The sequence below is a fragment of the Gorilla gorilla genome, chromosome X (assembly GCF_029281585.2).
Source record: "Gorilla gorilla gorilla isolate KB3781 chromosome X, NHGRI_mGorGor1-v2.1_pri, whole genome shotgun sequence".
Taxonomy (NCBI): domain Eukaryota; kingdom Metazoa; phylum Chordata; class Mammalia; order Primates; family Hominidae; genus Gorilla; species Gorilla gorilla.
The window spans coordinates 81,852,500-81,874,561 of NC_073247.2; the positions used below are offsets into that span (position 1 = coordinate 81,852,500).

Consider the following 22,062-nt stretch of genomic DNA (forward strand, 5'->3'; position numbering starts at 1 on the left):
GGTTTGTTTGTTTGTTTTTTAAGGAAACCGGTCACAGGAAAGCTACAGACTGTTTAAAAACACTTTATGGAAGCTCAGGGAAAACGTAATCTCTGGCACAAGAAGTAACAAAGACAGCAGAAAAGCAGAAGCATGTCTTTGGCCACTGTATACAAATCATCACATGAGGCAGGCACCCAGGATAGAGGCAGCAGCTCACACTGCAGTAAACACGCAGGATGTTGTAGACCAAATTGACGAACGTAATGCAGGTAAATCACTGGACCAAACGGCACCCACCCAAGAGGGATGGAATGAGAGGGATGTGAGCCAAATTTTGTAGCCTGTCATTGCAACAGCCATTAGACCAAGAGTCTGAGAGACTTGCCATTCAGAAGGAGAGTTCTTTATGGCTGCTAAAAGCCAGGCGCCTCATTTTCATCCTGAGCAGGCTGGCTGACTCTCAAACAAAGGCCAGAATTATAGGGCCACACAAGTATAGGCAAGTTGCTGAGGGAATGATAGAGAAAATTAGGCCTGAGCCCAACCCATTCTGTTACAGCTTTGTGAGGCGGAAACTGAGTGAGGGCTAGTGGGTAGCAGAGGGTATTTCAGGCGTTGTTTGCTCAGGGACAGGAAATGGGTAAAATGGTTGGAGAAGAAAATGGTTGGTGTAGCTCTCCAGTTTATAAAGTTCAATCACATCCAATATTGTTTGATCTTCCCAACAGCCTTTGAGGTAAGCAAGAGACAGATTGTTAGTCTCATTTTATAGATGAAGAAAGGAGGCTCAGAGGTGACTGATTGCCCCAAAGTCACATGGCTTGAAGTTGGTGGAGCTTAAACTCAAAGCCCACTGGCTCTCAAGGCCCCAGTCCTACTCCTGTAGGAAGCAGGACTCAATGCCAGAAGATGGGGCTCAATGCCGGGAGATGGGGCTGTTTGACAGCTAGAGAAGGAGAGACATGCATCCCAGAGCCTTCAAAACAGAGTGGTTGGTGCACACGCAGTTATCAGAAGATGGGCTTTTTATTTTGTCCATTGTTTTCCTCAATGCTGGCACCAAAGTGCCGTCAGGGCACCTCTCCCCTAGGCTCTTCCCTGTTTCTTGGGACTATCTCACCAGTAGCTGCAAAGAAAGGGCAGAAAAGAGCTGGAAGGAAAAAAAATGAGGTGGGAAAAGGAGTGCAGAAAACAAGCAAATGAACAAACAGCCCCTCCCCATAAGGAGGACTGGTCAAATCAGGAGCGGGAGCCTGATAGGTGACTTTTGTCCTCCTGTTCTCACCGGATCCATCCATACCTTCCAGCCAGGGTGAAGGCTACTGGGGATGTCTGTCAAATTATCTCCAGCTCCTGGGTCTCTGAGATACCAAACTTGGTCTTATGCTGGTCAAACAGTTTACGTAGGGCATCAATATAGAGTGTGTGATATTTAGCCACGATCTCCTGGCTTGGATTCTCAATCTTGGGCATTGGTAGAGGCTCCCCGACTGCCAGGGGAGACAGTGAAGGAAAAGGGAAAAGCATCAGAATAGCTCATTCCTCAGAATGGGCCCCAGGCTTCAAGCCCAGACTCTTCCCCATCCTCACCTCAAAAAGCTGCCACTCATCCCAGCCAGCCTCCCTGCCTCTGAGCAGAGTCAGAGCTGAGGTTCAGCCTCAGAGCTAGATCCTGTGTCCTAGACTCAGGCTGCCAGCAGAAACGCCCACTCACCGATGGTGGTTACAGGCCGACTATAGGGCAGAAGGCCCCAGGAGTTCTTGGTGAAGCCACGTCCATAGAAAGCACAAGGGTAGATGTGTACCATGCTCTGGAACCACTTCTGGAAGCGGTTGACAAAGCCACCAGGAGTGAAAATGTGCTGATCATAGAGGTCCGTCTCCCCAAAGGCATAGGCAGGTATTAGAGGCACCCTGCAGAGCAAAAGCATATACTCTGAAGCCCAGAAAGGTAGGGACCTTGTCGAATGCCAGACACGCTGACGGCCCATGATCCCTGGGTCTGCCTACAGGCTTCTCAGACCCCAGTCCAGCTGTGCCTAGGTCCAAGTTGAGTGTGGGGGCTCCATGGCCTACCCCTGGCTGCCTGTGGGAGCAAAGCAGCAGTAAGCTAAAGAAGGAGGCAAGCCCAGACCCTCCTGGGAACCCCTGGGTCTGAAACGCTGGAAAGTAAGACCCAAGGGCCATGCCAGTTGATTTTCTTCACTTTAACACAAGCTAAGCTTGGCTCTCTCTGAGACAGGGTTGTTGCCAGTCCCCTTGTATAGAGGGGCCGGCCCAGATGAGAGGCTGGTGTGAGGGAGAACAGGCTCAGGGCTGGCCCTCTGCCCATTCTGCTTCAGCAGAAATGCCTCCAGGACCTGGCCCCAGCTCTTCAACCCAGAGGTGGCTTTCCTCCTCCCTCTTTTTTTTTTTTAACTTATTTATTTTTTTAATTGACAAATAAAACTTATCTTTCTGATGACCATAGTTCGTAAGAATGTATTGTATACTTCCTCCTCTCTCTGTGGATGTCCTTTCGTCAAAACCCCCTCTTCTTCTTTCCCTGCAACACTTTTGGATCCCTTTCGCCAGCCTGGACTGGAGCTGTCCTTACCCATGCTGAAGGGCCACGCGCACAAAGCCAGACCGGTTCTTCAACACCAGGGTAGAAGAGCCTGGCAGGCTGTATCTGCACTCAGCCAGTCCACCAGTCACCACAATGACCATGTTGCCTGTGCCTTTATGAGTCAGCAGAAAGTCAAAGGAGGATCGACTCACAGAGCAGGCCCCTGGTGGATAGAAAAAGCCAAACAGCCACTGGTCACTTCCCAAACCCCTACATTTCCTTTCTACTGCTTCAAAGGAGAGGGAGTGCAAGGAGCCTAACATCAGGCAGGTGAGCCTATGATAGCTGTTTCACACCAGAGGGGATTGGGAGCTGGCCTTGCTCTCACGCATCCCCCTACAATTCTCCCTTGGGGAGCCATTTTTTCTTTGGCTTTGTGTCCTAGGAGCCAACTTACCTGTAGACATTATATATTCTCTGAGGAAAGGCATCCAGAAAAAGGCTCCCAGTGTGAGTATGTAAGGGGTGATGCCAGGAAATATCTTGGAGAAGCCTGAGGCCTCTGTGGCAAAGTGGCCAAACCATCCATGGGCAAAGAGCCCATGAGGGTGGCAGACGAGGATGTAGTTGCGGCTGGGGCAGATGTCATGAGTCTTCAGAAGCTGCGGAAGAAAGTAGAATCAGGAGGGCTATTCCCAGGGTAGAGAACTTCTCTTTTGGGCAGAGATCTGAAAGGAAAAGGACTGCTAGGTCTAGCCATGCAGGTTGCCCAATGTGCAACTCCAGGGGGCGTCATTCTCAAGAGCCTCAATGTGGATGGCGCCCTCCACCCCTAGCCTGACCCAACTGCTAGCACTGAAGTCGGGGCTGGACCTGGGCCTGAGTGGGGACCTGGGGCTACTGACCTTGAGAGGGAAATAATCGCTGTAGTGTTTCCACAGGCGCCAGTGCCTCACACAGGTAAACCGGCGGCCACCTGAAAACAGAGGCAATGCAGCCAAGCTTTGTCCATTCCCACTGTGGGCCTACCCCAGGGTGCTCTCACCCCCTGCTGTTTCCTGGCCTCTTAAGTGGCAACCAAGGTGGGCATATCAGGGCAATTTAGGACAGGCCTAGCTTCTGCTTCACTAGCTGCCCCTCCCCTAACCCACTCCAGTTCTGATCTGGGCCTTTCTACCACCTTAAAAGGACCCCTTCCCTCAGCCTCTCTAGCCCAGGGAGGGACAGGCTAAAGGGCTGTCTGGGAATTGGCCAGAGCCTCTCAGGATTGTGATGAGAGAAGGGGAAAGAGCATGTGGCATGTGGCAACACAGCACCAGCAGGATGCTTACCTCGCTGAGGGGTCTTCCAGTCAAAAGCCAGCCAGGTAAGAATAAACACAGTGACAGGCCAGTATGGTGTGAACACCACCAGGTAGAGGTTGACAGCAATCACAGTGGTTGCTGCAGGAAGCCCAGACCAGAGTTAATGAATTTCAAGCAGTCCCTCACACTTACCCTCTCTCCGGAGTTCTGTCCACCCCAAGGTCACGTGCACTCTCTCTCACCCATACCCACTCAACACTCTCACTTCTTCACCCCAGCACCTGGCCCATCTGCCCATGTCCCCAGCCCCCTCTTCTATCTGGCCTTGGGAACCCGATTCAGGTCTAGAAGGGAAGGTGTCTTCTTCCCCAGCTGAGCTGAATTCACACTGTAAGCCCTCTCCTCTCTGGGCCCTGCTCCAGCACTGCACTGGGCTCTGCCTGCAGTGTGGTCAATGGCAGTGAGCCAGTGGTGGGCCACCAGAGGTGGGGAATCCTGGAACAGTTTTCCTCCAATTCACGTCCTCCTCTCCAAATCTTCTCTCTGAGGCATTAGTTAAGGGAATACCAGGGAAAGCAAAGACCCATCTTCAGCCCGGTTGGGAGCACACCAGATGGCAAACAAAGAAAAATACAAACCAGAATAGAATAAGGTACTGGGCTGTATTAAGTTTCAGTAAGATAGGAACACTGTAGGTTAGCATGGTTAGGAAGAGTTACTAGAGATGAGTCATAGGGAGCCACACTCAGAATTACTACTGGACTCAGTTTTTAAGGCAGCTGTAAGTAAGATTATTTGGGAAAGTGGGTCAGTAAAAGGTTAGAAAAGACAGAGAACATTTCTAATTGAACATTGCAGATTGAACACAAGTTTTTGCCTTGACTTCTTGCTGGAGCTCCATGAAAATTATCATTAAAATGTTTTTTAAAGTGTAGATCCACAAGGAGAAAGAGAATTAATGAGATGCCAACAGCAGATAAGAGATATTAGCAAAACATTTCCATGTAGGAAAGCAGATGGAAGAGTGGGTAACTGACTTAGAACAAAAAAATTAAAATCTAGTTACCTGCAAGGGGGATGCCTACAAGATGTGAGCCTATTTGCACTGGAGGATCTAGGAAAGACTCAGAATTTGGAGGCATCAGGTGCCACAAGAGGCAGGGATGAGGCACAGGGCTAGAAAAACTGGAGGATTGGTTGAAAGTCTGCCAAGGAATTAGAACCCCAGGTTCCCTCTCCTCCCCTACACAACTGGATGATGGGAGGATTGTTCCCCAAAAAATTGAACCAAACAGACTCTAGACTCAAATACTTACACTAGACACAGCTAAGATATTATATATGCAGCCAAATTATTAATCAAGTCTAGAAGTGGAATAAAGGTAATTTCAGATGCACACCGTCTCAGATAATTGGTCTCCCATGCTCCTGTCTCAGAAAACTACTGGGGAATGTGCTTCACCAAAATGAGGGAGTAAACCAAGAAAGAGGAAGGCATAGAATCCAGGAAAAAAAGGACCCAACAAAGGAGGGCAGCAAGCAGGGCCAGGGATAGGGAGAGGTGAGCAAGGTGCCCAGGGCACAACATTGAGCAAGACACTAACTCTCAGGTCATGCATGTACTGGCCCATCACTTGCACAGCCCTGAGAGTGAGCACCTTCTTAAATTTTGCACCCAAGGTGTCTCAAGGGCCCTGGAGGTGACAGCTGTGCATGAGGCCAAATTGTAACAGGAAGACACCAAGCTCCAGCAGCGATGTTCTAAAGGAAATAAAAGGATGGGGGGACTTAGATTCTTGTTGCATTTGCCCGTACTGAGAGATTGACATGTCTGCGGAGATTCAGAGGGTGAATTCATGATAACTAATAGATTTCTAATAGATAATAAAAGAAATGTAAAATGAAGCAATTAACTACAATTCATTTCAGTTTACGGTATGAGTAAGGCTACAACTAGACTTTCTGAATGAAATGAACGATTTTTCTAATACTTTGTGGTAAGAAACCCAGCCCCTATATGACTTTAGGATGCTTCACTATGAAATGTTAAATTTGTGTGTCTGTTTCAAGACCACTGTACTCAATTTTTTTTTTTTTGGACGGAGTCTCACTCTGTCACCTAGGTTGCAGTGCAGTGTCATGATCTCAGCTCACTGCAACTTCCGCCTCCCGGGTTCAAGCAGTTCTTGTGCCTCAACCTCCCCAGTAGCTAGGATTACAGGTGCACGCCACCATGCCTGGCTGATTTTTGTATCTTTAGCAGAGATGGGGTTTCACCATGTTGGCCAGGCTGGTCTCAAACTCCTGACCTCAAGTGATCCACCCACCTCAGCCTCCCAAAGTGCTAGGATTATAGACGTGAGCCGCCGCCACCGACCTGTACTCAATAATTTTATCTGTGAATTCTAGAGTCTGTGAAGCTTTTTATGTAACAGTTTTCTACCCAATATTTCATAGTGAGCATTCACAACTGTGCTTCCTCTTTTCTAGTCTCAACGGTTTCTTTTTCCAGAAAAACTTTGAAATTATTTTGTCAAATTGCAATGATGATACTTCTAGGATTGGAATTAGGTATTTTTAATCCTTATGTTAAGTAGAAAAAGTTTTATTTCTATAAAATATTTAGTACTTAAGATTCAAAAATTGATTTTAAAATATTACACTAAAAAATAAAATAAAATAATAAAATAAAATAAAATAAAATGAGGCAATTATTAACTTCAGGGAAAACAGGAAATTCCATGGGAAAGGAAATATAATCTTGGTGACTAAATAGCTCAATTATGAATCATATTTTCTAGTCATAGGCATTTAACCAAAACCTGTGCTATAACAATTTTGGGAGGATGGGGGAAGAGGAAGTTCTAGTGATAGTGTGCACAGCCAAATTCTCATCTTCCATATTAGGAAGTCAATAGACAATGTCTAAAATTGTTACATCAGCAAATAATAAGATTTAGAAATATGGAAGTAAATTCCAGAAGAAAGAACCAACAAAGTTGAAAAGCACTGCCTTGGGAAAGAGAATTAAGGGTAGAGCAAAGGCCAGCAGTTCTAGGGTTTTGATAAGCGCCATATGACACTACTGACTTCTTTGAGAAGTAAAGAGAGGCATGGGTCTGGTCCAGAGGACACCTCCCAGTTTCCTTTAGGCTCTGCTCAAACCTAGGCAGTGCTGGGGACATCTTGTAAGTGTGGCCTCAGGTGGGGTGCCCTGTGATGTGATGAATCTTGGATCTGCCACTTACTGTGTGTGACCAAAGACATTGCTGAACCTCAGTTCCTCATCTGCAAGATGGGAACTAAAATACCAATATCTGCAGTATTTCCCTCACTTATTGGGAGGGCCTTCTCTCAAGGCCTTTAGGGCCCAGATGGATTCAATTACACTCCTAGAGTGAAGAGCTGAGAGGCCTCCGAAGGGCCATTGCCCCACTTGCCCTATGTGAGCTAGTGAGGAAGGGGCAAACGCCTGCAGCCCATATCTGCTGCCAGGACCGAGAGCTCTTCTGCCTGCCCTCTCTGTACCTCTTAGTATACCCCGAAGTCAAACTCCAGTTAAGAGTCCTCTGAGTCCATTTTGTCCCTGGACTCATCCCCTTTCAGCCACTCTCCTCCTTAACCCTTCTCTGCTCCACCTGCCCCCCTGCCAGCTCACACTGGGACCTGATCCCTCAGTCTTGCTTCCTCCATTTCTCTCGTGCCCCACCCCCCATCTTCAAGTCCTATTCATTCTACTCCAATTTCTTGAATCTCCCTTCTTCTTTCCTCTTCTCTGCATCACCATCACTACTGGCCTGGTCCAAATTACCGCCATCTGGATTATTGCAAAAGCCTCCTACCTGGCATTGCCCCTTCCACTTCTATCTTCCTATAATCAGTTGACTTCACAGAGCTAGAGTAATCTCTGATGCTATCACCCTGTGTCAATCTCCCTCATGGCTCCACATGGCTCTCAAAAAAAGTCCAAATTCCTTCCCATGGTTTACAAAGCCCTACACAATCTGTCCCCTGCCTGTTTCTCCAGTCTCTTCCTTCTTCCCTCTCTTGTTTGTTCATTCATTCATTCAATAAATATATATCGAGCACCAATTCTGTGCTTCTCACCCTCCACCTCACTTAACCACTGGCAGCTCCTTGAATGCATTATGTGCCCTTTGCCATCCTAGCTTTTCCATGTGTTGCCCACTCTCTGCCCCAAATGCTCTTCCTTTCTTCACCTATTTCCTATTTGTCCTTCAAGAGTCAACTCAAATTCAAGAGAAAAACGGGCAGAGGTCATAAATGGGCAGTTAACAGAAAAAGAAATACTAATTGCTGATAAACATGAAAAGATGCTCAATCTCATCAGTAATTAAGGACTTTCAAAATGAGGTGACAGCTCATGGTTTCTTGCCTATCACTTCTGGGTGGAGGTAGTAAGGACTGTGGATGAGTTCTCCATTCACTTTCCCTCCCATGCTGTGGTAATCCCTCAAGCCCCATTTTGCAGCGACACAATTTGGTGGTGCCTCCATCAGCCTGAATATCAATGTCCACAGTGAGCGGTGACTCCCACCAACCTATGTTGGACATTCAGCATGAACAAGAAATAAACATTTGCCGGGTTAAGCCACTGAGATTTCAGGGTGAATTTATCAGCACGGCATACCTAGACCACCCTGATTAATACACCCTGAATGCTCCCACTTTGCAAATGAGGAAAACAAGACTCAGAAAGGATAAATACCTTGCTAAGAATTGCACAGATAGTAAGTAGTAGACCTGGAATTTGAAAACAGGTGAGGTGAGGTAAGGAATGCCCACCCTTACTATTCACTGGCGTGCCTCTGTGCCAGCTCTGTGCACCAAGGCCTATCTGCATTCTTTATTCCTAGATAGCTTGCAAGGCCACTTAATTCATTTCCCTGACTCCAGCCAGTACTCACCTGAACCACTGGAAAGGCAAGAATGTTTTCCAGAACCCCTTCCCACAGTGATGATTTGTTTCAGCATTTAGAACACAGTGGCCAGCATAGAAATAACTTTCACAAAGTGTTTGTAGTGTAAGTGTTGGAAGACATGGATGGATAAATGGTCGAATTCCTCAGGATGAGGTTTCCAGAGCCTCGGTCTGCCACCTGACCCAACTGTCTCTCATTGGTGGTTTGCTTGAGTCCCTGTGATTGCAGCCAAGCCCTTTTCCTTGGCTAGCCTCAGTGGAACTGCTCCTCATCTTCCCAAAGAATGCCCTCTACACCCCAATGTAGACCCAGGAGGGCTCACACCTGCAGCAAAGTCCATGTGCATAGACGTGCATATACACACCCCTGCATAGGCACACACCCATATGCACACACACATGCCCACAGGGACACTCACAGATCCCACAAATACCATGGCCAGGTGGATCAGGCCAGAGGCTGGTGTTACCAACCTTCCTGGTTTTACTGGAACAACCCTAGTTTGACCATTGAACATCCTGCAACCCTAAAATCCTTCGGTCTCAGGCAAGCCAGGATGGTTGGTCACCCTACCAAAAGCTGAAGACTCACTGATAAGCAAGGCACTGAAGGACCACTGGAAAACAGCAAAGACATCCAGGGCAGTCTTGAGGTCCTTCTTAGATGGCAAGAGCATTGTGCCCAGCGTCCCAGTGGCTCCAGGTAAGCGCTGTTCAGCTGCCCAGCCCTGATTGCTCAGGAGTCTGTGATGTTTCCTCTCTTAATGTTTTCTTCCCCAGCCTCTGGCTAGCCTCCACCCCTGTACCACCCCTCCACAGAATTACAGGACCACATAATGCCTCTGCTTATCCAGTTCCTTCCAGCTGCCCACTCACCTGTACTTTCACCCACTTGGGTATTGCCTGGATTGAGATTGTGACACTCCTTTGCACACTTGGCTAGAGAAATGTGATGAAACCCTGGTGTGAAAGTTAGTGTGGGCGTGCAGCTGACAAGAGGCCTCCAGGGCCAGTCTGGATGGTGGAGAGTGATGGGCAGGAAGGAGCCCAGGGCTCAAATGGGACACAGGGCTTGCATTTCTGTTTCTGAGGCCCAACTGTCTATGGTCTCTCAGTGACAATGGGATTGGAGGGCAGAGGGAAAGAGGTCACAGGCCAGGCCTTAGAAATACCTTCAGCCTTTTAGTCAGTCTGGGAGAACTCATTACTCACATTGAAGAGACATCACATGTATGTCTGTGAGCTATCATAGGTACTGAATAAACCTGTTATTGAATGAAGAAACAAATATTGGTGTATATTATTCTGTGTACATGAAATTTTAGAATAGGCAAAACCAATCTATAGTGAAACAAATCAGAGCAGTGGTTACCTGTGCTGGGGGATTGACTAGGAAGGGGCATGATGGAAACCTTTAGGGGTAACAGTGACGTTCTCTGTCTTGATAGGACTGTGAGTTACACAGATCAAAACCTCATTACTCAGTGAGTATACCCTTAAAATGTGTACGTTTCACTGCCTGTGGATTTTACCTCGAAAGTAAAAAAAAGTTGAACTCTCATTAATTCTGAAGTGTTTAGGGGTGAAGAATACTAGGCTGGGCATGGTAGCTCACACCTGTAATCCCAGCACTTTGGGAGGCCAAGGCAGGAGGATCACTTGAGGCCAGGAATTAGAGATTACAGTGAGCTATGACCATGCCACTGCACTCCAGCCTGGATGACAGAGTGAGACACTGTCTCTAAAAAAACAAAACAAAAAAGAGTGCTGATGTCTGCAATTTACTTTGAAATGCATGCAAAATATATTGATGGATGGATACAGGGATGTATTGATGGATAAATATGTAATAAATCAAACAAAGATTGATTTATTAAATCTAGTAAAATATATAAATATTTTATGTTTTTTATATTTTAATATTTTTTATATTTTAATATATTTTATATATTAATATATTATATATAATATATAATATATTAAATATATTTTACTATTTTACTATTTTATATTTTATATTTCTGTACAAATAACATAAAATATTATCTGTACAATCTAGGTGGTGGGTGTTCACTGAACGATTCTTTCAACTACTCGGTAGGTTTGAATTTTTTTATAATAGAATTTTGAAAAAAGAGTTCCCTCAAGGTCATACTTTGGGAGGCCGAGGCAGGCAGATCACCTGAGGTCGGGAGTTCGAGACCAGCCTGACCAACATGGAGAAACCCCATCTCTACTGAAAAATACACAATTAGCCGGGCGTGGTGGCACATGCCTGTAATCCCAGCTACTCAGGAGGCAGAGGCAGGAGAATCGCTTGAACCCAGGAGATGGAGGTTGTGGTGAGCTGAGATCGCACCAATGCACTCCAGCCTAGGCAACAGGAGCAAAACTCTGTCTCAAAAAAAAAAAGTAGTGGCTCGCTCCTGTAATCCCAGCATTTTGGGAGGCCAAGGTGGGTGGATCACATGAGGCCAGGAATTCGAGACCAGCCTGGCCAATATGGCGACACCCCATCTCTACTAAAAATACAAAAAATTAGCCGGACAAGGTGGCGTGTGCCTATAATCCCAACTACTCTGGAGGACGAGGCATGAGAATCACTTGAACCCGGGAGGCAGAGGTTGCAGTAAGCTGAGATCATGCCACTGCACTCCAGCCTGGGCAACAGAGCAAGACTCTGTCTCAAACAAAAAAAAAAAAAAGAAGAAGAAATTTTACAAATATGATTTTTTTCACGCACATACATGTGCACATGTGGTCTTTGCCTGTGAGTATATATGTACAAAGGGAAATACGTATCTAGTTGTCAACACATATTTATATATGCACATTAGTAGGTGGCATCTCCAAGTCTGTGTGTGATGGGAGATATGCGAGTGTGAAAGATACCAAGTCCAGCCAGGTGTGTCCTATGGGCCAAATACATGGAAGGGTGGAAGACTGGAAGGGTGGAAGACTGGAAGGGTGTCTTAACACAACATCTAATTATTATGAGGACATAATATATGTCAGGCACTCTTCTGGGCAGCAAAACAAACTAAAAAAAAAACCATGCTTTTGTGAAGTTTATATTCTGGTGGAGGAAGACAAATGATAGAAATTAATTAATTAACTAATTCTATAGTGCATTCTAAGGTGATAAAACCTACGGGGAAAAAACATTTGAGCAGAGTAAGAAGAACGCAGAGTGCTGGAAGGTGGGAAGGGATCAGGCAGGGAGAGCAGGCTTTACAGTTTTTAAAGGAGTGATCAGGGAAGGCCACGCTGAGAAGGTGGCATTTGAGCAAAGGCTTGAAGGAGATGAGGAAGCAAGCAGTGTGGCAATTTGGATTGAGAATGTTCTAGGCAGTAGAAACAGTAAGGGCACACAATCCCTGGAATAAGGTGTCCCTGGCAGATCACGAGGAGCAGCAAGAAGGCTTGAATCAAGTGAATGAGAAGAACTGAGTAGGTGAGGGCAGAGAGCAGAGAGCCTGGCAAAGGCCTGCTCATGGAGGGCCTTGTAGGCCAACATAAGGACTCGACCTTCTACTCTGACCGAAATGGAGAGCCTCTGTAGGGCTTTGAGCAGAGAAGAGCCAGAATGACTTAAGTTGCTAAAGGGTAGGGAAGAAGGAGGAGACCTTTGAGGGGCTATGACAATAATCCCCTGTGAGAGATAACAGTGCCTCACACTAGGCTGGGTGGCAGTGGAGATGGAGAGAAGTAGTTGGATTCTCCATGAACACAGAATTCCACAAAAGACCATTTGGCAGAAGGGTTGGAGTTGGGGGTGAGGCAGAGGAAGAACATTCTGTATGGCCCTGTGGGAAGGATCTGCACTTCCCTGCCAAGGAGAAGCCACCTCAGCACAGCTGGGGTTGGGCTGTGGGCCAAGTGCTTGGAGTCCCAGGACACTTCCAGGGGCCAGCACCCAAGCAGCGAGTGAAGACCGCAGCAGCCTGAAAAGAGAGGAAGAGCTGCCTACCAGAGAAGAAGAAAGCCTAGGGCTGAGAGGCCACTTCACTCCCTCCACTGAGACACTCCTGAGACAGGCCTCATTTGTATCAAGCCTGGCCTTGCGGAACTGTGTTGTCCCCACCTCTTCACACATCTGTCCCCTGCCCCTGATACCTCACTCTCCCGTCTTGGTCTGGGAGCTCTCAGGGGCAGGAATTGGGTGGTTCTGGGTCTGACTGTTCTCACGTGCCCAGCCCCTAACACAGGCCACACAGTAGCCACTCACTGACAATTGTTATGAAAATGCCTGAGTGGATGGAGGCCTGGCCCGTACGGCACTGGGCAAGTCTCTGAGGCTTGGTTTCCTCACTTCTAAATAGGAGATAATTAGTGGTCACTCAGACATGTGAGAATCCAGAGAAGTAACAGATGGCCGATCACTTTGTGAACCGTGAAATGGTGTCCAAACATAGGTTGCCACCGCTGCTGCCATTGAGAGAAGGGGTGGGAAGGATACAGTGGGGCACTGAGAAGTGAAGGCCCAGAGCTAAACTGAATTTGTCCCAGAATGGGCTTCCCTCCAACAGCGTCACTGTGGAGAAAGAATGGCAGAAATTCTGGAGCAGAAGCCATGGCAGTGTGAACGTTTTGGACATTTTGGAAGCCCTGCCTTCTCGTCCACAGAAAGAAGGCCGTGTACCTAGCTGATGCATCTGCATGCATCCCCTCATCCTAATACCAAACAGAGAAGTGGTCAAGATTGTGTGGGTGCTTCCAGTCCTCAGTCTTATCCCCCTCCACCATCTCTCCACTCTATCCTTACAACATGCCTGGACTTTCTGAGGCTCAGAGATGGTCAGAGCTGGAAAGGTTCTTGGAGTTTTCCATTAATAATAATTCCAAGCAACTCAGGGGAAGACTCTCCATGGCTTTCATTGAGCCCCCTGCCAGTGAAATATTTCTTCATGCTCTCAGACCCAGGCTCAAACCCCACTGGTCCTACTCTCTAGGCTCCTGGAAACAGATGAAAAATAAAGCCAGTCATTCTTCCTTTACATAGCAGTTTTTACTCTGCCCAGGTAGAGTTGTCGGATAAAATAACAGGATGCCAGTTAAATTGGAATTTCAGATAAACCATGAACAATGTTTGAGTGTAATATTTGGGACATACTTACACTAAAACATTATTGCATGGGACATACTTCTACTCAAACATTATTTGTTGTCCATCTGAAACTCAAATTTAACCAGGTTCTGTACTTTTATTTGCTAAATCTGGCAACCCTAGGATCAGACCAGGATCATGTGGTCAAAGCAGTTGGCACACCCTGGCAGCCACAGCCGGGCCTTGTCTGGCACATCCAGATAGCAGACCCCATTCAGTGGCTCACGAAGTCTGAATGTCACCCCCAGTTTCTCAGCTGCCCCAGAAATCAGGCTAGCCTCCATCCCCTGCACTTAACGGCTTACTCAGATTCTTCCAGCAGAGTCCCCACTGTGCTGAGGGATATTTCCTGCATGCCCGGCACCCACTGCCAGCCCACCCATCTCTTCTGAAGGGAGGTGGCCTGCTGGTCAGCGATTTTATGTATTCTGGCTCAAGTTCTAGTTCTCGCTTTCTCTCATTTAGCAAACTAAGAATGATCAGGGGATGAGAGCCTGCCTAAGAAACCAAAGCAGGACATTAGTGATGGAAGGCAAAAAAAAAAATCAAGCATGATAGTTTGAAAGTGCCAGAGTGGGCCTCTTCTGACTCAGAGGATTGGAGATGGTCACTGTCCTCTGCTCTGGTGGGTAACATGTACCTTTCCTGTTTCCAAAGGACTCCTGGGATTGGCGGCTTTCACATGGCCACTTTTTCCCAAACATTCACATTCACCTCCAACCTCATGCCACTGGCGACAGTAACAAGTCTCAAACTCTCCCAGGAATGCTTATATAATCCTTCAGCAGATGTGGAAAGGGAACAGAAGAAGCTTCTGTGTGTACATGGACCATTGCTGAGGTGGGACAGAGGGAGAAAAGAGGCTAGAACGCTAATCAAGAGCAAGACTAGGAATCTCTCTTCCAAAGGTCAGCTTCAATTTTGTATGTAGTTCTGTAGTTGCTTCTTTTTTTTTTTTTTGAGACGGAGTCTCTCTCTGTGACCCAGGCTGGAGTGCAGTGGTGCGATCTCGGCTCACTGCAACCTCCGCCTCCCGGGTTCATGCCATTCTCCTGCCTCAGCCTCCGGAGTAGCTGGGACTACAGGTGCCCCCCAACACACCCGGCTAATTTTTTGTATTTTTAGTAGAGACGGGGTTTCACCATGTTAGCCAGGATGGTCTCAATCTCTTGACCTTGTGATCCGCCCGCCTCGGCCTCCCAAATGTAGTTGTTTCTTTTTAATCTGTCTTCTCCTACTTGGCTGTATGCTCCTTGAGATTAGGAGTCTCTATTTTGTTCATTGTTACATCCTAAGTGCCTAGAACAGTGCCTGGAACATTGCAGGGCTGATAAATGGTGGCTGAATGACTGATTGAATGAATGAGCAAAGGGGGTTGGCGTAGGAGGAGGATCAGCGTAGGAGGAGGGTCAGGAACAAGGTTAAAGCAGCACAGAAACCAGGCCTGAACAGAGCAGGAAGCTCATGTGGCCCCAGAGCCTTAAAGGACAGGTGGGAGGATGAAGAAAGAGTAAATCCACAGTGATCTACTCAAAAGCCTTCAGTGAGGTTGCCTCCTTGTTGCCCAGTCTGCTGTATCGCCTGACTCACACTCCAACACCTACAATCCGGTGATATAATCCTTCATAGGCAAGTTCTAGGAAGACAGTTATTCTCTAGATGCCCAGGAACTGTAAGCCCAGGACAAGATGGGATGATTTCCTCACATCCTCTCTCTTTAGATTGAAATAACACCATGTGCTATTGTGTCTAGTTAGGAGAACCTGGTTATATTGTCTTATGTTTGACAATTTCTCAACAGCCCTTGAGCTCACTGGAAACTTCCCTCTGATGTAGGCTAGAAACTCAATCCAGACAGAAACTTAGGGACCATTAAGCTCTGAACTAATGAGGGTCCTGATTACCATGGAAACTGCCATCTCTGGTTACCTGTGAAGGGGAGAAGAAATAAGGGTAAAAGGGTGGATGTGGGGATACAGAATGGGGAACAGGAGCTGGGAGGTAGCGAATGAGGTATGGTAGAGTGAAGAAACTGCAATTTATTACTGGCCTCTGGTGCCAGGCACTGAGCACTGCATTTCACATACATTTGATCATCACACCCCCCTGGAAGTTAGGCACTCATTCTCTTCTCCACCCACCTCGCTGACTGGCAAAGCATAACCATTAATCAACAAGATGGCCTATCACCATTCCTAGTGCTTATTATTGGAAGAGGTAACCTTGAACTCCCTGCCATCTAATCCTCATCAAAAGCTCACTTGTGAGAAATGATATTCATAGAGAGATGCTTGAAGAGCAGGCAGCTCATCTATTGCTGGAGACACGTGACTTTAAAAGGCAAGGCCTGTGCTTCGGAAGTTGGATCATAATCTCCAGATGGGAAAGTGTGTGTTGGGGGAGTAGGCTTCAGTTCAGAGCTGGAAAAGGCACATTCGATATTATAATAACTATGGTTTCCTTAACACAAACTACAGACAGGAAAGCTCAACGTTTGCAAAGCTGGTTTTTCTGCACTTCAGGCCACAAAAACAAACCCACACAATGGGATTTGACATTCAGAGGGACCTGTCATTCCTTCTGCAGAATCTGAAAAAGCTATCTTGATTGCAGCAAACAAGCAGACTCTACATGACCATTGCTATCACACTATCAAAGTCCAAAAGATGTCTCTTTCAGGATCAGCATAATGGTTTTCTAAAATTATAATTGCTTTGATTCATTTTAAGTCACAGTATTTAATTTCTTTGAAACATGCAAATGCCAGTAAGGGAGAGTGTGAAATAGTTCCATTTATTTCAAATAAGATAGGAGAAGATAGAATAGACATCCTTTGCCCTATTCCTCTTGCTATTACAACTAAAAACTCTGGATATTATATACAAAACAAACACAAGACTCCAAAAAGTGGAAAGAAGGCAGACCACATAGGGTCTTCAGGACAGGAGGAATGACATGAATTTTCTTTTTTATTCATATATCTTAGACTTGAAGTTAAAGAAGCCAACAACCAAAAATACACTAACAGCCATAGACAAAAAGAGCCCCTATAAAAGCCTGTTTTCTCCAGCCAAGGGATTAGGAATGAATTAGCCTAGCAAGACAGAAAAGTTTTAGACAATAATCACTCTACGCCAGCCATAACCAGAGAAAAAACAACTGTGGCCCCACCCCCACCAGCAAAGACTGAGTGGGGAGACTAGACTTCCAATAATGATCAAAGGATGGATATACCAAGAAGATACAAAGATCCTAAAATGTGTAGGATTTGCAACAGAGGTGCAAAATATGAAAAGCTAAGCCTGATAGAGCTGAAAGGAGAAATAGAAAAGGCTACAATTACAGTCAGAGACTTCAAAACTCCTCTCTCAACAATAAACATAAGAATTAGACAGAAAATCAGCAAGATATAAAAGAATTGAACAACATCATGAACCACTGGGATCTAAACAACATTTTTAGAGCACTCCACCCAACAGGAGCAAAACATGCATTCTTTAAAGTGCCCATGGAACATATATTAAGATAGGCCATACTCTGGGCCATAAACTAAAGAAACCCTAACAAATTTAAATGAATTGAAATCATATACAAATGTGTTCTCTAACCACAAAGGAATCTGTGTTAGGCTATTCTTGCATAGCTATATATAAAGAAATACCGGCTGGGCCAGGAGCGGTAGCTCATGCCTGTAATCCCAGCACCTTGGGAGGCCGAGGCGGGTGGATTACTTGAGGTCAGGAGTTCAAGACCAGCCTGGCCAACATGGCGAAACCCTGTCTCTACTAAAAATACAAAAATTAGCTGCTAGAGGCTGACGCAGGAGAATCGCTTGAAGCCAGGACGCAGAGGTTGCAGTGAGCAGAGATCACGCCATTGCACTCTAGCCTGGGTGACAGAGCGAGACTGTCTCAAAAAAAGAAAAAAAAAGGAAAAATACCTGAGATTGGGCAAGTTATAAACAAAAGAGAAAAGAGGTTTAATTGGCTCATGGTTCTGATGGCTGTACAGGAAGCATAGCAGCTTCTGCTTTTTAGGGAGATCTCAGGACACTTCCAATCATGGAGGAAGCAGGAGCAAGAAAGAGATGAGGGGAGGTGCCACACACTTTTGAACAACTAGATTTCACAGGAACTCACTCACAATCTCAAGGACAGTACCAAGAGGATGGTGCTAAACCACTCATGAGAAATCTGCCCCCATGATCCAATCACCTCCCACAGGCCCCGCCTCCAACAGAGGGTATTACAATTCAACATGAGGTTTGGGCAGGGACACAGACCCAAACCATATCAGAATCAAAGTAGAAATCATTAATAGATAACAGGAAAACCTACAAACACTTGGAAGCTAATAACTCACTTGTAAATAATCCATGGGCCAAAAAGTCTCAAGGAAAACCAAAAAGTACATTGAACTGAAGGATAATGAAAACTAAACATATCAAAACATGGGAGAACCAGTTAAAGTAGTACTGAGAAGGAAGTTTATATCACTAAGCGTATACATTGGAAAAAGAGAAAAAGTCTGAAAGCAATTATTCAAGCTCCCACCTCAAGAACCTAGCAAAAGAAGAGCAAACTAAACCCAAAGCAAGCAGAAGGAAGAATATAATAAATAGCATAAATTAATGAAATCTAAAACAGAAAATCAATGGGGAAAATCAATAAGACAACATGCTAGTTCTTTGAAAAGATCAATAAAATTGACAAATCTCTAGCAAGACTGACAAAGAACAAAAGAGGAAACACAAATTACCAATAAAGCAGGGAATACCACTATAAATCCTCCCAACATCAAACAATAAAAATGGAATACTACAAATAATTCTGCACACATAAATTTGACTACTCAGAATAAATGGACCAATTCCTCAAAAAACACAAGCTACCAAAATTCATTCAATATGAAATATATAATTTGATTAGTCCTATTAAGGAAAACTTTTTTTTAATTTTAAAACTCCCAAGAAAGTGATCTCTTGGCCCTGATGGTTTCACTGGAGAATCCTATCAAATGTTTAAAAAAGAATTATTACTGATTTTACAGAATCTCTTTCCAAAAAAATAGAAGAGGAAGGAACACTTCTCTCCTCTTCTTGTGAAGTTAGTATTTACCCTGACACTAAAACTAAACAAAACAGTACCAAAAAAGAAAACTGCAGACCAATACCTCTCATGAACGTAGATTTTTTTAATCCTTTTTTAAATTACCAAAAGAATTCCTCAACATATAAAAATAATGATAAACTATGACCAAATCAGGTTGATTTCTGAAATGCAAGACTAGCTTAATACTTAAAAATCAATCACTGTAGTCTATCATATTAATAGGTTATAGAAGAAAAATCATATTGGCATATCAATACAGAAAAAACATTGACAACATTTAATACCCATTCATGTCAAAAACTCTCAGAAAAATAGGAATAGATGGGAAAGGCCTCAACTAGATAAATAACATTTACAAAATCCTACAGCTAACATCATACTTATCAGTGAAAGATGAAATTCTTTTCCTCCTAAAATCAAGATCAAAACAAGGATGTCTGCCCTTGCCACTCTTATCCAACATAGTGCTGGAAGTTCTAATCAGCATTATAAGGCAAGAAAAGGAAATAAAAGACATACTTACTGGAAAGGATGAAATAAAACTGTCCCTATTCACAGATGACATGATTGCCTACATAGAAAATTCCAAGGAATCAAGGGGGGAAAAAACCTCCTAGAAATAATTAGCTAGTTAAGCAAGGTCACAGAACACAAGATAAACAAAAAAAGTCAATTGTATTTTTATATACTAGCAATGACCATGTGAACATTGTAAATGTTCACATTGTAAAAATACGATACCATTTACAATCACTCAAAAAAAGAGAAATGCTTAAGTGTAAATCTAACAAAATATGCACAAGATTTATATGCTGAAAATCATGCAGTGTCACTGAAAGAAATCAGTGAAGATCTACGTAAATGGAGATACATACCCAGGTGTTCAAGGACTGGAAGACTCAACATAGTAAAGATGTCAATTCTCCCCAAATTGATATTCAGCTTGAACACGATTCCTACAAAAATCCTGGCCAGGCGCGGTGGCTCACGCCTGTAATCTCAGCATTTTGGGAGGCTGAGGTGAGAGGCTCACTTGAGCCCAGGAGTTCGAAACCAGCCTGAGCAACATAGTGAGGCCCCGTTTCTACAAAAAGTAAAAAAAAAAAAAAAAAAAGTTAGCTGGATATGGTGGTGTGTGTAGTCATCCCGGCACTTTGAGAGGCCAAGGCAGGGGGATCGCTTGAACTCAGGAGTTCAAGACCAGCCTGGCCAACATGGTGAAACCCTGTCTCTACTAAAAATACAAAAAGTATCCGGGTGTGGTGGTGTGCGCCTGTAGTCCCAGCTACTCAGGAGGCTGAGACATGAGACTTGCTTGAACCCAGAAGCTGGAGGCTGCAGTGAGCCGAGATCATGCCACTGCACTCCAGCCTGGGTGACAGAGCAAGACTCCGTCTCAAAAAAAAAAGAAAAAAAAGGAAGGAAGGAAACTAAGGAAGGAAGAAGAAAGAGAGTAAGAGAGAGAGAGAGGAAGAAAGAGAGTGAGAGAGAGAGAAAGAAAATAGGCAAATGAAGGGCTGAGCGTGGTGTCTCACATCTGTAATCCCAGCACTTTGGAAGGCAGAGGTGGAGGACCACTTGAGCCCAGACTGGAGTGCAGTGCCGCTATCTTGGCTCACTACAACTTCTGCTTCCCAGGCTCAAGCTATCCTCCCACCTCAGCCCCCAGGAGTAGTTGGGACTACAGGCACACACCACCACACCTGGCTAATTTTTGTATTTCTAGTAGAGTTAGGGCTTCACCATTGTTGCCCAGGCTGGTCTGGAACTCCTGACCTCAAGACATCCTCCCACCTTGGCCTCCCAAAGTGCTGGGATTACAGGCGTGAGCCACCGCATCTGGCAAAAAAAAAAAAAAAAAAAAAAAAATCCCCAAAATTAGCCAAGTATGGTGGTGCCTGTAGTCCCAGCTACTCAGGAGGTTGAGGCAGGAGGATCACCTGAGCCTGAGCCCAGGAGTTTGAGGCTGCAATGAGCCATGATCACGCCACTGCATTCCACCCTCGGTGACAGAGCTAGACTCCATCCCCCCCCCAAAAAAAGAGAGAAAATAGGCAAATGACATAAACATTTTACTGAAAAGGATATGGCATAGATGACAAATGAGCACATGAAAAAAGGAACATCATTAGCCATTAGGGAACTACAAATTAAAACCACAATGAGATACTTCACACTTATCACTTCACACTTATCAAAATGGCTAAAATAAAAACTTGTGACTGGGCACAGTGGCTCACGCCTGTAATCCCAGCACTTTGGGAGGCCGAGGCGAGTAAATCACCTGAGGTCAGGAGTTCAAGACCAGCCTGGCCAACACGGCGAAACCTCGTCTCTACTAAAAATACAAAAATTAGCTGGGCGTGGTGGCAGGCGCCTGCAGTCCCAGCTACCCGGGAGGCTGAGGCAGGAGAATCGCTTGGACCTGGGAGGCAGAGGTTGCAGTGAGCTGAGATTGCACCATTGCACTCCAGCCTGGGCGACAGAGCGAGACTCCATTCCCCGCGCCCCCCCAAAAAAAGAGTAAACTGAAAGGACTGTGTTTGCAGGAATGTAAGGAAATGTCCTTGTTCTGATGCACAAGTTAATGGTTCCCTGGTGAAGGGACCTGAAAGACTGGAGAAAAACGCACTGCTTCCTCAACAGTAGGGGCAATGGCAAGTCCAGGGTTAGAGCACATTCAGCGGTGTAGTATCTGTCATGTGGCTGTCAGGCATGGCTACTGCCTGCATCGTGTGCAGACTTGGAAATGAAGTCGGCTCTCAATCAGCGAAAGACTCTACAAGCCCAACTGCCACACACATTGCAGGAAGGCCATATTTGAATCCCGCCAAAAACCTTTGCTGTGGGGTCCAATGGGCTCATACTTCCGGTCTCCCAACAGCCAATCCTAGCACTGGGCATTGGGGGGTGGCCCAGCAAGTGGCCTAGCACTTGCGGGGGCGTGGCCATGGAGACACAGTGACCAAAGGCAGAGAAGAATGCGAATGGGGGAGGGGAAGCGGAGGCTGAGGTGAGCCTAGAGCGGCGGTTAGAGCCGGCTGAGGTGAAAGAGAGCGACCGTTAGG

The 22,062-nt window shown here is 45.6% G+C and overlaps 1 protein-coding gene across 2 annotated transcripts; it reads right to left on the minus strand.

The window, feature by feature from the left end:
• Positions 1 to 47: 47 nt before the first annotated feature.
• On the minus strand, positions 48 to 9,509 carry AWAT2 (acyl-CoA wax alcohol acyltransferase 2). 2 transcript variants are annotated; one of them, XM_004064321.2, is made up of 8 exons: positions 9,369 to 9,509; positions 3,862 to 3,972; positions 3,436 to 3,506; positions 2,988 to 3,192; positions 2,579 to 2,753; positions 1,697 to 1,896; positions 1,283 to 1,472; positions 48 to 1,132 (listed from the first exon to the last, which is right to left on the minus strand). In XM_004064321.2, the coding sequence occupies exons 1-7, from the start codon at positions 9,451 to 9,453 to the stop codon at positions 1,318 to 1,320; spliced, it is 1,002 nt and encodes a 333-aa protein (XP_004064369.1). In that variant the 5' UTR covers positions 9,454 to 9,509; the 3' UTR covers positions 48 to 1,132; positions 1,283 to 1,317. The 2 variants fall into 2 exon arrangements, with proteins under 2 accessions (XP_004064369.1, XP_055232104.1); XM_055376129.2 differs by having other exon boundaries at positions 496 to 1,108.
• Positions 9,510 to 22,062: the final 12,553 nt, after the last annotated feature.

Excerpts from the sequence above, each read along its gene's own strand:
- AWAT2 (XM_004064321.2), bottom strand. The coding sequence starts at position 9,453 with ATGCTCTTGCCATCTAAGAAGGACCTCAAGACTGCCCTGGATGTCTTT. Across the intron at positions 3,973-9,368 it reads CTTCAGTGCCTTGCTTATCA|CAACCACTGTGATTGCTGTC; the intron begins GTGAGTCTTCAG and ends GGCTTCCTGCAG. Across the intron at positions 3,507-3,861 it reads CTGGAAGACCCCTCAGCGAG|GTGGCCGCCGGTTTACCTGT; the intron begins GTAAGCATCCTG and ends CTCTGTTTTCAG.